General features: G+C 35.1%; 2 protein-coding genes across 2 annotated transcripts in view; one reads left to right on the top strand and one right to left on the bottom strand.

Moving 5' to 3' along the window:
- The first annotated feature begins 1,755 nt into the window (after positions 1–1,755).
- LOC102591371 (uncharacterized) lies at positions 1,756–11,351 on the top strand. Its single transcript, XM_006355536.2, has 10 exons — positions 1,756–2,153; positions 3,048–3,091; positions 3,589–3,688; positions 3,801–3,915; positions 4,242–4,849; positions 5,934–6,216; positions 6,885–7,158; positions 8,868–9,029; positions 9,961–10,422; positions 10,762–11,351. The coding sequence occupies exons 1-10, from the start codon at positions 1,982–1,984 to the stop codon at positions 11,050–11,052; spliced, it is 2,511 nt and encodes an 836-aa protein (XP_006355598.1). The 5' UTR covers positions 1,756–1,981; the 3' UTR covers positions 11,053–11,351.
- Positions 11,352–11,907: 556 nt separating this feature from the next.
- The window catches only part of LOC102591694 (coatomer subunit zeta-2-like), a 4,990-nt gene continuing 2,303 nt past the window's right edge, over positions 11,908–14,594 (bottom strand). The window contains exons 3-6 of the mRNA XM_006355537.2: positions 14,343–14,490; positions 14,124–14,201; positions 12,381–12,465; positions 11,908–12,259 (exon numbers count right to left, since the gene is read on the bottom strand). Of these exons, the coding sequence (XP_006355599.1) occupies positions 12,200–12,259; positions 12,381–12,465; positions 14,124–14,201; positions 14,343–14,490 (371 nt within the window). The 3' untranslated portion in view covers positions 11,908–12,199. The remainder of the gene's footprint in view (positions 12,260–12,380; positions 12,466–14,123; positions 14,202–14,342; positions 14,491–14,594) is intronic.

Raw genomic sequence — 14,594 nt, forward strand, 5'->3', positions numbered from 1 at the left:
TACCAAAATTTGCCTGCTAAATTGGAAATTTGGACCAACCAATCACTGACTTTTAATATTAAAAAAACATTATGGATAAACATCGTTTTGGTAATTCGATTCCAATACTCTCACCACTAGGAGCGTGAATTACACGCAATGTAATTCAAAGGACTCAAAACCCCTAGTGGGGCCACTTTATATCACGTGCTTCTACCGAGCGTGAAGTATCTTTTAGGGTATCCAAATTTAATTTAAAATAAATAAGAAAACGCGGCTATATCCAATAATTTACTTCTGTCAGGTAGGGTATGGATTATTTGGATTAAATCGAAAAATAAATTAGATTGAATGGAATTTTAACTTGTTTCTTTTTAGTTATTGTCTTTCATTGTGATTTAGTTTTTTTTTTTTAATGTTTGAACATTTATAATTGATATATTTTTAAGTGTTTACGTTTACTTGTGATTTATATTAGAAAATATATTTAAGAGATTCTAATTACTGATTATGTTTCTAATTACTAACGAAACAAAACAATTGAACGGAAAGGAGAAAAACCAAACCAAACCAATTTTTTTTGGGTTTGAATTGGGTTACATTTCTTCAAAACCAAAAATCGAAACTCAAATAGAATAGTACAAAATCAAAACGAATAGTATCATGTATTTTTTTTCCGAGCTCGCATTGAAATTCTGACTAAATTCGAATCGTGCATTGCAGAGCCTATTCGAGAGTGACAATCTCACCATTTTTTTTGAGTATTCAATAAAAAGATTTAAGAAATAAAACAATTTAAATTTCTAACTTATTTGGGTCAATTTTCAAATGTCTGATTATTATTTTTTTTAACAAAAAAAATGGACTCGCTATAATTTGCAAAGAGAAAAATCCCGAAGATTAAAACTAAAGAGGTAATATTTAAATTAAAATAAGATAAAAGAACTTGTATATCATTCCACTTTATTAGCATTAAAAAAATATATAAATGTATCATTTTCAAACTATATGACTTTCCCAAAAGAGAATTTAAATCTTTAAAGAGATATAGTATTGTCTTATCCAATTTAGTCATATTCTCATATAATTTATACTGACTAATTAATTATTTATATAGCTCTTTTATATTTTACTACGCGTTAAAAGTCAAAAAATAAAAACACAAATTATATTTATCAATTTTTTTTTATGAAGTTGAATACTTCACTATCAAATAATGTGATGTAGCGAATAAGACTACTTCTTCCTTAATCAGAGATTTCAGGTTCGATCACCGAATATTAAAAAAATCATAATAAAGAACGTTTTCCCTCAAATAAGGACCTATACAACACAAATCTGAATAAAAAAATGAAGTTGAATACTTCAATTTCAACTCCAAACTTATTTGTGCTTGATATTCATATGTGCAATTATGTATCATTTGACCTAGTTAAGTACATGCATGTTGATAAAAAATAAACAAATCATGCACGTAGTAAAAAAATGTACAAAAATAGAAAGAAAAAAGGAGATTATTATTTCCCTTATTATAAGTTCATCAATAGAAAAAATATTGTTCTTATTTAATATATTAGGTATATTATTTATTATTGATACTATTCTTCATTTTTCCAAATTAGGTTTTTCATTAGTACTATATTTCCTTTTCAAATTCATTTTGTAATATTTATTCGAGTCGAAAGTCTTTTAAAAACAGTTTCTATCCATTATATTGGATTGAAAAAAAAAGGTTTTCGAAAAACAAGAAAAGTGAAAAAAAACATTTATATTAGAAGAGAAGCCCAAACCCACAGAGAGGAAGAAGAAGAGAAGCAGCAGCAGCAGCAAAAACCCCTTCACTCTGTGCGTTTTTTTCATAATATAACTGAGATAAATATACAGAGTTGAGGAGAGACCCAAAAACCTAAACTATAACAGATCTGAAACAAGAAAATACTTTGTGGGTCTTTCTTGTTTTTTCCTCTCTTTTTTCACAGAAAAAGAGTTGTCTTCTTCAAAGATGAGTAGCAGAAACAATGGTGGAGTTGGGGTACAATCGATACCCGCAGGGTCAAGAAAGATGGTACAAAGCTTAAAGGAGATAGTTAACTGTCCTGAACCTGAGATCTATGCTATGCTCAAAGAATGTAATATGGACCCCAATGAAGCGGTCAATAGGCTTCTTACTCAAGGTCTACCATAAACCCTAAATCTTTAATTTCGTTTTTTTTGGTGGGTTTCGGGTTTTAGGGTTTTTTAGGTTTTGGGAAAAAATTGAATAAAGTTACTGTTTTTATGGATAGAAACAAGAAACGAAAGAAAATCTGTAATAATACTTCTTTTCTTGATATTGGGTGTTAGAAGCTGTGTTTTGTAAGAAGAAGAATAAGAAAAGATTTGATTATGTGTGCAAAATTTGATTTTTTATGCTATCCATGGTAGTTAGTTCCAGATTTATTAAAAGATATCTTAACGGATTGAGCATGCAGATATTTCATTGATTTTGACTTTAGAAAATGAAGAGAAGACAAAACTAGGGTCTTTAGGGATTTTGTTAATCAGATTACTAGGATTTCTCTTTTTAATGCACTCTTTGTTAATTATTGTCTTAGATTTATTTGGTTTACAATTACTCTTCTTTTACTATCTTTGTTCTCTGATTTTCCACTGTCTGGTTTAATGGGACTTCCTTTTCTTCTTTTGCGTGCGAATTGTCTTATTTGGTAGCCTTTTCTTGGACTTTTAAATTAATGTTGTTGCGATTTCGGTGGTACAAGTACTAAATTCCACGTTAGGTAACCTCCGTTTTTCAGAACTGCATGCTTTACTTTGAAGAAGCATGTGTTTGCTTTTCATTTCTCTCTTAAAGCCTCAGGAACTTATTACTTTTTGTGCTTTTCACTTTTAGAACATTAGCTACTGCAGTCATGTTTGCCTTCCTCTGTGCTCTTCTATGCTGTACTTGTACTTGAGGTTATAATATTTTTAGTTCTTGATAGAATGGTCTTCTGCCATCCCATTAAATGGTGACTGTAGTTTGTGATAAATTTTGATCACCTTCTAATTATAGTTTGTTGATTGGCTAGATACTTTTCATGAGGTGAAGAGCAAACGTGAAAAGAGAAAAGAGGTTCGTAATCCTTACTTAAATCAGGAATTCTAGAGACAAATTGGTTATGGAGATCTGATTTTAACTTTCTCGTTCTTAATACTGCCTGTTTCTGTTGTGATTTACTATTTGATACGAGATAAGGGAAAATTAGTCTACTCAGATCTCTTATTACCTTGGCTCGATGATTAACTTCTGATGAAATTCTGAACATTTCAATGGTAAAAACAAAGGAGAAAGTGAAAGATTCTTTATTTGGTAATTTGTTCAGTAGAGGTTCTTTTTAGTAGGCACCCCATTCTTTTTCATGATATTCCAATATCTCTTTCTGTTTTATAATAATAAATTATGGTGCATTATTCTTTTCAAAAAAAATTATGGCGTTTCCTCTTGATATGTTTTACGTCTTATCAGATATGTTACATGATCTAGCAGAATATTATAAGGTGTTACTATGTTACTTTCTTAAATGGCTTGTTCATTTCTTCATTCTTCACTCATATTTATCTTTGGTTCAGAGTAAGGATACGACTGAATCTAGGCCACGTGGTGCAATTAGCAGCTCAGGCCGTGGTAGCAGGGGAGGTGCAGAACGATATGTTGGACGCGGTGGGTCAGGTATGTACGTGATAATGTACACTCTTTTCAAACATAATCAAGTTTTAAGTTTTGCATAGTTCATCGTGTCATCTCATGAGGGTATCGTTTTGTTTCTAACCACCCTTTCCAGAGTCTACCAGGCCTATTCCTGGATACAGAAAAGAGAATGGATCAAATACGAGTAACCTGACTTCTACTCTAGGAGTTTCCGGAAGTAACATAAGCAGGAGGGCTACAACAATCAGGTTAGTAGTTTCAACTTCTTAAATAGTTTATATTCTCTCAAAAAGACATCAGTTGCCTGTAGATGTTTGTCTTTCTGTTTTCCGTAGAGTATTCTGTAGTCCCACAGTATGTTTCTTTTTATTGAAGTGTCTTTGGCAGTAATATAATTAACTTAATAATTACAATCAGTAATCCCTGTATTGGATTAAGCTGGAAATTCTTTTCGAGCACTTCAATAATCATGCAATGTGAGCTATTCTCAAAATGCATGTGACAAAGAACACTTTGAGGTGCTTTTAGGAGATGCATAACAGTGTTGTCAATGCTTTTATGATATGTGTAACAGTGATATCGCTGCAAATGAAAGTAAAAAGTCAGCACCTACAGCAGTTGATGGTGTTTCATCAGTCTGTGAGACTTCTTCTGGATATCAACCTACTTGGGGCGGGGTGCCTGGTCAAGTTTCCATGGCTGATATTGTGAAGATGGGTAGGCCACAGAGCAAAGTTCCAAGTGCACCTAATGTATCTCACCACAATGTCAATGCCAACCAAAACCATATTCAGGGGCTCCCTTCTGGTGCATCACATCAAAATACTCAGTGGTCTGATGATCATACTACCAAAGTTTCTGAGGTACACCGAGAGCCACAACATCTTTCAACTGATGAGGAATGGCCTCTAATTGAGCCGCCATCAGTTGCTAGTCAGACATCTATCTCAGAGCCACCTGCTGATTCAGAGCTGCATCCTGATCCAGCTAACTTGTCATATGACAGAATTAATCATCAAAATGAGATTGATGAAGTTCAGGGGACAGATAACTGCACGATTGAAAATCTTGGTAGTCCTCCAAGCAGAAGGTTGCAGGAGGATAATGCTGGAGGTGCATCTATTTATGAGAATGACCTCTATGGATATCAGAACCAGAATCATACTTTTGACCATCAACAAGGTTAGTATATCACAGTTTTTATTTGGTAATGTGATATGCATTTCATTGTTGAGAATATGTAGTATTTGTTGTCAAGTAGCTTGTGTAATGTTTCTTTTGACATGGTACTGCTATTTTTGTTTTTTTCCACAAGAGTTCCAGGCATCGGCAAGTCTTTAGTTTCAGTAACTTAAGATTCTCTCTTTCCCCATTCTACAATAAGTAATCATTACATGTTTCATAGAGCAACTATACTGGCACTTAGGTTTTTAGGGATGCAGTTTTAGAACCCAAGGTTTTATATCATACTACCAATTTAGCTTAAATAAGCTGGACATTTAGTTATGTCTCTTGAATATGCGGATTGTTTAATATGCGGAGTGGGACATATAGCAGCAGTGGAGGGCAACAGGGAATTTCATCTTAACTGCATCCAAAGCTCTTTCTTACTGTATTTGGAACTTCATGTAATTTTACTGCTTTTCATTTTGTTTTGTCTCGTCACTTGTGATGGTAATGTAGCATAACAAACTTGGTTTGTTTTAAACAATACACTCCTCACAGCTTTTTGTTTGTCTTAGATTTTTTCTATAGGATTTTAAAATATCATTTTTCCTGCAATATGTTTATTTTGGTATTATCAATGTTTTGTTAACTGTGGCTTAATACATTACTTGGTTGATTTACTGGGGCATCTGATAGGGTATAAAGAGGGAAGCCTTGAGTGCTGATCACTTGCTGTTCATACTCATAGGTTGTGTCAACATGAGGTTATTGCAGATTAAGAGGTTCTTCTCATGAAGTTTCAAATTTACCTTGTGAAGTTGAAGCTTGATGTTCTTGCACATGGCCCCCATATTTGAAAGAGAAGAAAACCCTAACAAATCTCAGGCCACATAGAGACTACTCTGTTTTGGTGGGTGGTGGTGATGTTCATGGGATATGCTAGCTAGGAGATAAATCAACCTGCTTTTCATGTCATTATTTAGTGGGAAAGCAGTGTAGTTTTACTGCATAATCAAATCGTTATCACATGGAGTTCTGTTACTTGTAAACTTTTGGAATGTCTATTTTTGTGTAATAATGCTGTTTCATTGTCTTGCAGTTGAAGATGTTAACGACTCTGTTTCATCAGTTGCTGCAAACCTGCAACAGTTGAATGTACAAGATGATGGAGGGGTGCCACCTGAGGGAGATGGTCCTTCTGTTGTAATACCAGACCATCTTCAAGTTCAAACTGCAGACTGCTCACACCTGAGCTTTGGTAGCTTTGGCTCTGGTATTGGTGGCTCCTTTTCTGGGCCTTTGGCATCTGCTCCAGTGACGAGTACTTTGGAAGATGCACCTAAGGAAGTGGATGGTTCATCAGTTGGGCACTCGGGATCCAGGTAAGGCCTCCTTCTAACCTGTGGATTTTCTTTAATTCATTGATGCTTTATCTAATTATATCAACATATAGTGTAGAAACTATGTTAACATTAACATGCCAAACTCTACTGGCGTTTCCCCTACCTAGATATGTGGGCAATATAATGCAGAAATTATGTTATGTTAACATGCCAAAACTCTACTGGCATTTTCCCTACCTAGATTTGGGGGTAATTTTCAATCATTTGTTTTGCCTCAGCTTTTTATTAAATCAAACTACAAATATTGCATTTTTCTCTTAGTATTTTTGTAGCTGACTTGTTCTAAATGTTCATCATATTAGTCAATCAAATTAATCTATACTATTCTAACATCTCAAACAGCTAGTATCTGTATGAATCCTCTGTAACACCACTGTATTCGGACTCATTTCATTCCAGTCAAAGATTTTTTCATTTAAGACAGGCGTGAAGCTATTCTCTGCCCTGTCCTACCAAAAAGTTATCGTTTTAGACTAAGTTAGGACTTCTCTGAAGCTCACTAAACAGTACATTTTTCAACTTTTACCTTAACATTCCATGATTTCAAGTAAAAAATATCTATCTTACAGGATAACTTTAATCATCTTATTGAGGTGTTCAACCTTGCAAGTATTCCTCTTAATTGCTAGTGCATCTTTATATTGCAGAGCTTCAGAATACTATGGTGATGAGTCTCTCAGACATGCATCTGAGAGTAACTTATACCATAGAACTAATGCAAGTTCTGTAAATTACGATTCATCTTCTGCTTCACAACCAGAACCTTTGACATCAGAAACAAATGAACAAGGAAATCAATATTCGTATCCCTCCTCTGCTGCTGGCTACACGTATGAAAGTGCACAACAATTAACTGCAGCATTTAGTCAGCCACAGACAAGTTCCCAGATGCAAAATCTCACTCCTTTCTCTAATGTAATGGTAAGTTTCTTTCCTTGTGAAGGATGCAAATAGTTTCCCTGCTCTTCATTGGACGTTTGCGTGTGCATTTGCATAGCTCAAGTCTGAAGGTAATTGTACAGAGTATATTGGAGTGAATTCTACTTCTCTAAGGGGTCGTTTGGTAGAGTGTATAAGAATAATGCTAAATAGAGTGCATTAGTAATGCTTGTATTAGCAATGCATGTATTAGTTATGCTTGCATTAATTAATACATAGATTATTTTTATGCATTATTTGGCTTGATGCATTAAAAATAGCATGCATTGCATAAAGAAATTTACTTACATAGATAGCCTCCACTATTATAATGGAAAAGATGTAAAAAGGGGTTTGAGGGGCAATTGAGTCTTTAATTAAGCTAATGCATGCATTAAAACCATTGCATTGATGATACCTAGAAATCCATGGTATTAGTAATCCACACCTTAAATACACAATAGAGTGTATAACTAATGCACACATTAGTTATACATATGTTAGAAAAGAGTATCAAACAAGGTACTAGTAATACACAAGGTTAATGCATGCATTATTTTTTCTTATACACTCTACCAAACGACCCCTAAGAAAGTACGTTGGACTTGATTTCTAGTAGGTTTCTTGCCCCTTGGAGTGCAAGTGTTTGCACAATCTCTTCTTCTGGTGTAAAAGTAAGCAAAAATGAAAATATGAATCAGTACATGAATTTTGTAGAACTTATGAGGAAGGAAGTAGTTGCATATTTGATGTAGTTCAGTATTTTTTGGTCTTTCTGGAGTCGTGTATTTTTGTACCTTGGAGCCTTTATTAATTGTATTTACAATTTTTTATAAATAAAGCTTTTGCATCATTAAGGAAAATGTTTTGCTAGCTATATGCATGAGACCATTCAATTAACAAAACTAAGTAATTGATGAAAAGTATGCATGGACAACCTTTTCCTTTTTTTTTTTTTTTTTTTTACTTCTTTGAGTAGTTAGTTATTGCTTGCAATTGTCTCGGAAAACTGCGTTTTTTTGTGACCCTTAAACCTCTTTTGTGGGATTTTCTTTAGGAAAAACCTGAAGTTAAGAATTTCCTTCTGCTTAATCTGTATTTGAAGTTGATAAATATGAAACAATAGTGACAAACATATGAAACCTAAATCTGAAGCATCACTGTGGGGTTGCTCAGTGTAAGTGGTAATTTGCTATTTTCGTAAATGAAAAGTTTGCATGGAAACCCTTTTCTTTTTTTTTTTTTTTTTTTACTTCTTTGAGTAGTTAGTTATTGCTTGCAATTGTCTCGGAAAACTGCGTTTTTTTGTGACCCTTAAACCTCTTTTGTGGGATTTTCTTTAGGAAAAACCTGAAGTTAAGAATTTCCTTCTGCTTAATCTGTATTTGAAGTTGATAAATATGAAACAATAGTGACAAACATATGAAACCTAAATCTGAAGCATCACTGTGGGGTTGCTCAGTGTAAGTGGTAATTTGCTATTTTCGTAAATTGTAATGTATCTATATTCTTCCAAGAAAATTTGTCTTTAGTTTTACAAACTCCAGAAAGATAGAACCTATAATACCTGCTTCGCCCATGGGAGGACGGGTGGTAGGTCAATGGTGTACAAGAGAAGCAAAATAGGAACATTAAGTTACCATTTCATTTGTTAGAGATCTTAACACCAGAATTTTCTACATTGAGGTGCTCACTGCTATTGTTTTGAGCAGGCATTCACAAATTCATTGCCTAGCACCTTGTCGGCTGCTAATGTTCATGCTGGTCGTGAAACTGATCTTTCATACTTGCCATTTTCTGCAACACAAGCAATGGCTATGAAATATGGCAGCTCTGTTTCTTCAATTGGTGGTTCAACAATTTCCATGCCTGAGGTAATGCTATCCTGATGAAGCTAATTGATTCTTCATAGTGAATGTCAATTTCCTCATGTGCACTTGGTGTATTGCTCATGACCTGTTGGTTGTCAGTATTTTCATGTAATATAACAAGCAAAATATGTTTCTTTTTGTATGCTTTTTGAAGTAATTTTAATGATTCTAGTTGTTTATTTGTGCATGATGAAAATGTTTTACATAATGGATGTAGTTGTATCTTACATGTTTGGTAGCTTTCAACGTTTGGGGAAGAAAGCTTCTGCTATTGGAAACTAAAAAATTGAATGTTCTCTCTCTTGATGTCTATCCAAATGTTTGAGGGCAGCCAACTTTTTGTATTGCGTAAAATCTCTATAGTGGAAAGATGTATACAGAGAGAATGGTTACTCGTCATGGATTTCCAGAGTAATTCAAGGCGCACTTGATGTATTTCTGTGGTACAGTTTAGAGGCTCTTGCTTGTTGAGAGGAGGAAAGGAAAATCACCCTAGAAATTTAGAAAAAGGAGGCTAAAGTTGTGTGTAAATTCCTTATATTATTTTTTGGTTTTCCTTGTTAAAAAAATGTTAGTACCTTCTGGTTTTTGCATGTAAGATTCCTTTTGGGTTGTTGCAAAAGAAAAGAACAGGCAATTAGTTGTTAATAATCTGAAATTTAAAGATTCACAATAAACGTTGCTAAATTCGATTCCTATAAGACCTACATAAGATTAATTCCTAAGAGTGTAGGTTGAAAATCAGTTGACGATTGATATAAAAGCTGATGTATAAATCTATTATAGTTTTCCTTTATCATGGAGAAGTGCTGTAAGATAGGACAGAGAGATTTTCTATCTTGTCTTCTTTTTTCTAGAGTAATAAGTTCAATAGTTTGCGCTTATCACTTATTTTTGTGGTGTACATTATTGATTTTTTTCTTTTGACTTGCAGTCTTTGAAGAGTGCTGGTTTTCCATCAGCACAGTCTACACAGCAGACACTTTCTGGAACTAGTGTCACCACCGGACCTACTGTGCCGCAACATCTTGCTGTGCATCCATATAACCAACCAACACTACCTCTGGGACCATTTGGTAACATGATAAGTTATCCCTTTATGCCTCAGAGTTATACATATATGCCATCTGCATTCCAGCAACCATTTGCTGGTAACAGTAATTATCATCAGTCGCTGGCGGCGGTGCTTCCCCAATATAAGAACAGTGTGTCAGTCAGCAGCTTACCTCAACCAGCCAGTGTTGCTTCTGCGTATGGTGGTTTTGGAAATACAGCAAGTATCCCTGGTAACTTCCCAATGAACCCCTCTGCTGCTCCTTCTGGTACTAACTTGAGTTACGATGATATGTTGAGCTCTCAGTACAAGGATACCAATCATTTAATGTCTCTTCAGCAGGTAACCATTTCATTTGCTTCAACAGCTGTTCAATTCTTTGAAGTCAATAGTATACTGCAAGCTGCTGATTCTACCTTGTTCCTTTTTTGAGAAAATTCTACTTACTAATATAATAGGTTGATATATTTCTAAATTGGACATACAGTTTTTATAGCACTGCTTTTGTCTGGTTAATTTCGTTTGTTTAGCTCCACTTTAGTCGAAATGGAGCTGTAGGAGGAATGCATCATTTCTTGCACTAGCTGTATTCTATTGTTTGAGCATTTGCTCATCAACCCCTCCTTCCTTTCCTCGAATTGAAGGCAGCTCATGTATGTTCCAATTATCCCTTCCTTTCAGAGCGAGAACTCAGCTATGTGGCTTCATGGACCCGGTTCAAGGACAATGTCAGCTGTTCCTGCTAACACATATTATGCTTTTCAAGGTCAAAACCAGCAAAGTAGTGGATTTAGGCAAGCTCAACAGCCGCTGCAAAATCATGGATCCTTGGGGTACCCAAATTTCTACCATTCTCAGGCTGGGATCTCATTAGAACATCAACAGCAAAATCCGAGGGATGGGTCATTGGGTGGTGGATCCCAAGGCCAGCCAAAGCCGTCTCAACAGCTATGGCAAAGTGGCGGCTACTAATCTCTTACTGCCTCCTGCTTTTTTGGAGTCTTGTAATGAGTGTGAAAGTGGCTATAGGGTGTTGCTTTGGAAGCAACTAGAATGCACAATCAATTGGATGCTTCCCTGTGCCTAGAGGTTGTACTTTACATGTTTGTCATCAGTCAAATGTAACGTAGGATGTGAGCTAACGTCGTGCTAGTGGACTTGTCTTCTGTTTTGTCAACTCTTTGTTACACAGTTAACCCCTTTGTTTCTTTATTAATAGTGAGAAGTGTTCTGTTTTCACTAGAAATGCATTGCGATCCATCTTAATTTCACGTTATTTGGATGCGTTTAATTTACTGGGTATGCTGATCTCCTCCTACCTTCTAGTGAGCTTAATATTCCTGGCACTATAGGATGGGATGTACCAAGATTTCCCTTTGTTTGACAATGGGGTCAAATAATTCATGCTTTTGTTTTATAACATAATCGTGGTGACTTATTTTTCATGAATAATTGTGGAGTCATTTCTTTTTTGGGTTTATAAAGAATTGAGAGATCAAATAGGGATATCATTTGGCCACTTTTGTTTACCCGCTTCTTGCATTGACAATAGCTCAGAAGATTGTTGTGTTTAATGAAGCAAATTTGCGGTTTCTTCTAACATAAAAACAAGGATACAGCACTCCAAGAAATTCACAGGACGACCACAAGCTCAGAAGAGCTAGAGGACATAGAAGTGTCAACTTTTTGAAAGTTAGTTGGATTTGATATAATGGGATTTCAAGATTGACTGTCAAACACGACTTTGTAGATGAATGAACAAAAATAATTAACTGCATTGAGGGCACATAATTATTGTTACTATTATAGTAAGGGGGACCAAGAAAATAAAATCATGAAAAGCGTCTAAGACACTATGTAAGGCCAAAATCCACATTGCAGATGAGTTCTTCCCCACTGTCTACACTAGAATCAAGTTTGTATTACATGATCTACATCTTAGTGTATCCAACAAAATCCAAACATGTAGAAACAACAGACTGGGTGTAAGTAGAAACTTTTTTTTTTTTTTTTTGCCTAAACACATGTAACTTGATGCTCATCAATTAGTTCATTCAGAAGGAAAGAAAATCAGTACTTGCAAGAACTTGGTTTCCCTTTCTTTTGTGGACCCAACAAATCATTTGAGAAGAGATCTTGCCAAGTGTTCTCGTGCAGTTGCCAATGCTTGACTTATAGTCTGTAGAAAACCACAAAGAACATGTAAAAAAATGAGTTAATTGGACGGGGATGGTAATTAATGAAGCAACTATTCCATCAGTTTGAAGGACCAAAGCATCAAGAAAGAGAGCAATATTTACCTGCTCAGACAAAGGTGCCCCAGAATCAACGCTATTGCTTGCCACTTTCCCAGCAATAACATTAGCATCCGTTTCAAGAACAATTCTACAGAGACAAGAAAGTGAAATGGAGGATCTTCATAAGATGGTAAACACTTAGTTCCCTATAACTGAAATTGAGAGCAAGATTGGAAGTCCGCTTTCTTTTCCATTCTCTTTATCCACATCAATTCTCAAGGTCAAACACTCTAATATGTACTAAACACGGCATGTCAAAAAGAGTATAAACTCTACGGTGGAAGTTGGGAACTAGGATGGATGAAGAAGTGGACATTGAGGGTGTATTTGGTACGGAGAATGTTTTCCAATTTTCCCATGTTTGATTGGTCAAAATGATTTTGGAGAACATTTTCTCTAAGAAAACAAGTTCCTTCAAAATCAGTAAAATGACTTCCCTAGTGGAAGAAGAAAACAAGTGTCATACTTGACATTCCAAGCGCATTGTCTCCTCCCGAAACTATGGTTCCCACCCCCCACCCACTCCCTTAGCACTCCACCTCATAATACAACAACATACCCAATGTAATTCCACAAGTGGATGTACGCAGACCTTACCCCTACTTTTGTGGGAAAGAGTGGTTTCTGATAAACCCTCAGCTAAAAAAAGTGCAATCAAAGAAGGATAGAAAGGAAAATAACGACAACAAAATAACAAGATAAACAAAGAATCAAAGTAACATAAAGTAGTAAAAATGAGGAATAAGATACTACGCGAATACAAGGTAAGACTACTAAATAAAGAGAAGATGAGAAGAGGAGATTAGCTCCATGCTTCTCCCTCGTAAATGTACTACAACAAACGGCTACCTACTATCCATCTCCACCCACAGTGTTTTCCTATACTGCGTATTCATAGTATTTTCCAAAATTGCATGTAAATGCTCTTTGAGACAAAAAAAATATTTTGTTTACTTACCAAACACCAAAAAATAAGTAAGAGAAACGCTTATTTTTCGATAAAGTATTTTCATTGTAAAACATTGTTCGGCATAACAAACACACCCAGAGTCTAAAGTAACAGGAGAGCAAAACAACTTGACTAAGATGAATGAACACATACCTTCAAAGGAAAAAGTCACTCAACCCAACTCCCACGAGGCAACTTCTCATAAAAATGAAGTCACTAACATAGAAAAAGGGTAGCTAATACAGCGACTGTCCAAAATAAGGCGTGTGATGTACTATCATCTATATATTACTCAAAATGTTAAAAGCTAAGCTGATGAGAGCTTTATAGCTTGTGAAAGAAATATATGTCCATAGGAAAGAGGTCACTGCTATAGGATTGATAATTGATGTTCTCTTTATTCCTCTCTTTCTTCTTCTTTTTTGGGTGGTGGTGGGTGGGGGGGATTACGTATAAGAAGTATCCTATGATTCTTTTGACCAGAAGTCTTGGCTTAATAAGTCTCCAGCAAAGAAAAAATGTCTAGTTAAACTACACAATTGCCTTTTATATTCCCCCTATTTGGGGTAAATTAAATCCAAATATTAATTTTACTATGGTTCAGAAAGTTAGATACGCTTTTGAAACTCTAATTCTCTACAACTACAAAAGAAAAGAATAAAGGTTTCTGACATGCTATATTTGTACAAAGATCGAGTAAAAGTTGCAGCAAAACAGTAAGAGAAAGCAACATTAAATGAGGATTTTATAACTCAGAATTTGAAACAAATAAAATAATCATGGTACGATTCTCTTACCCGCCATCAACAATTTCATCCAGACACAAAAGAATAAGATCCAAATTTTCAAGTGACTCCTTCTTTTCTACATTGCCCCTAAAACAAAAGGCATTTGCAGCAAGATGAGTACATGAAGACGAAAATATCAAGTGATGCATATTTTTTTTTATTTTTTTTTGATAACCGAGAAATCAAGTGATGCATATTGAAAAGGAGAAGACTGCTTTTGTAGACAACCTAAGAAGAATACCAACAGCATCAAAGAATCCTTGGAGCACACTGGCAAGGATTATTTCATTTTCATTGTCACTCCCAGTAACAAAGAAATGAAGATCTTGGGCAAACTTGTAGACAACAATATAATTATCAAACATTGTTATCTCCGCTGCAGAAGAAGTGAGAAGAGAGGTCAGATAGATGAAGGTTGCCTTTCCGATCACAAAGTTTAGTTTCATCAGCAGGGGGGGGGGGGGGGGGGGGGGAGGGGGA

This window comes from Solanum tuberosum, unplaced genomic scaffold, assembly GCF_000226075.1.
Source record: "Solanum tuberosum cultivar DM 1-3 516 R44 unplaced genomic scaffold, SolTub_3.0 scf00204, whole genome shotgun sequence".
Lineage (NCBI taxonomy): Eukaryota > Viridiplantae > Streptophyta > Magnoliopsida > Solanales > Solanaceae > Solanum > Solanum tuberosum.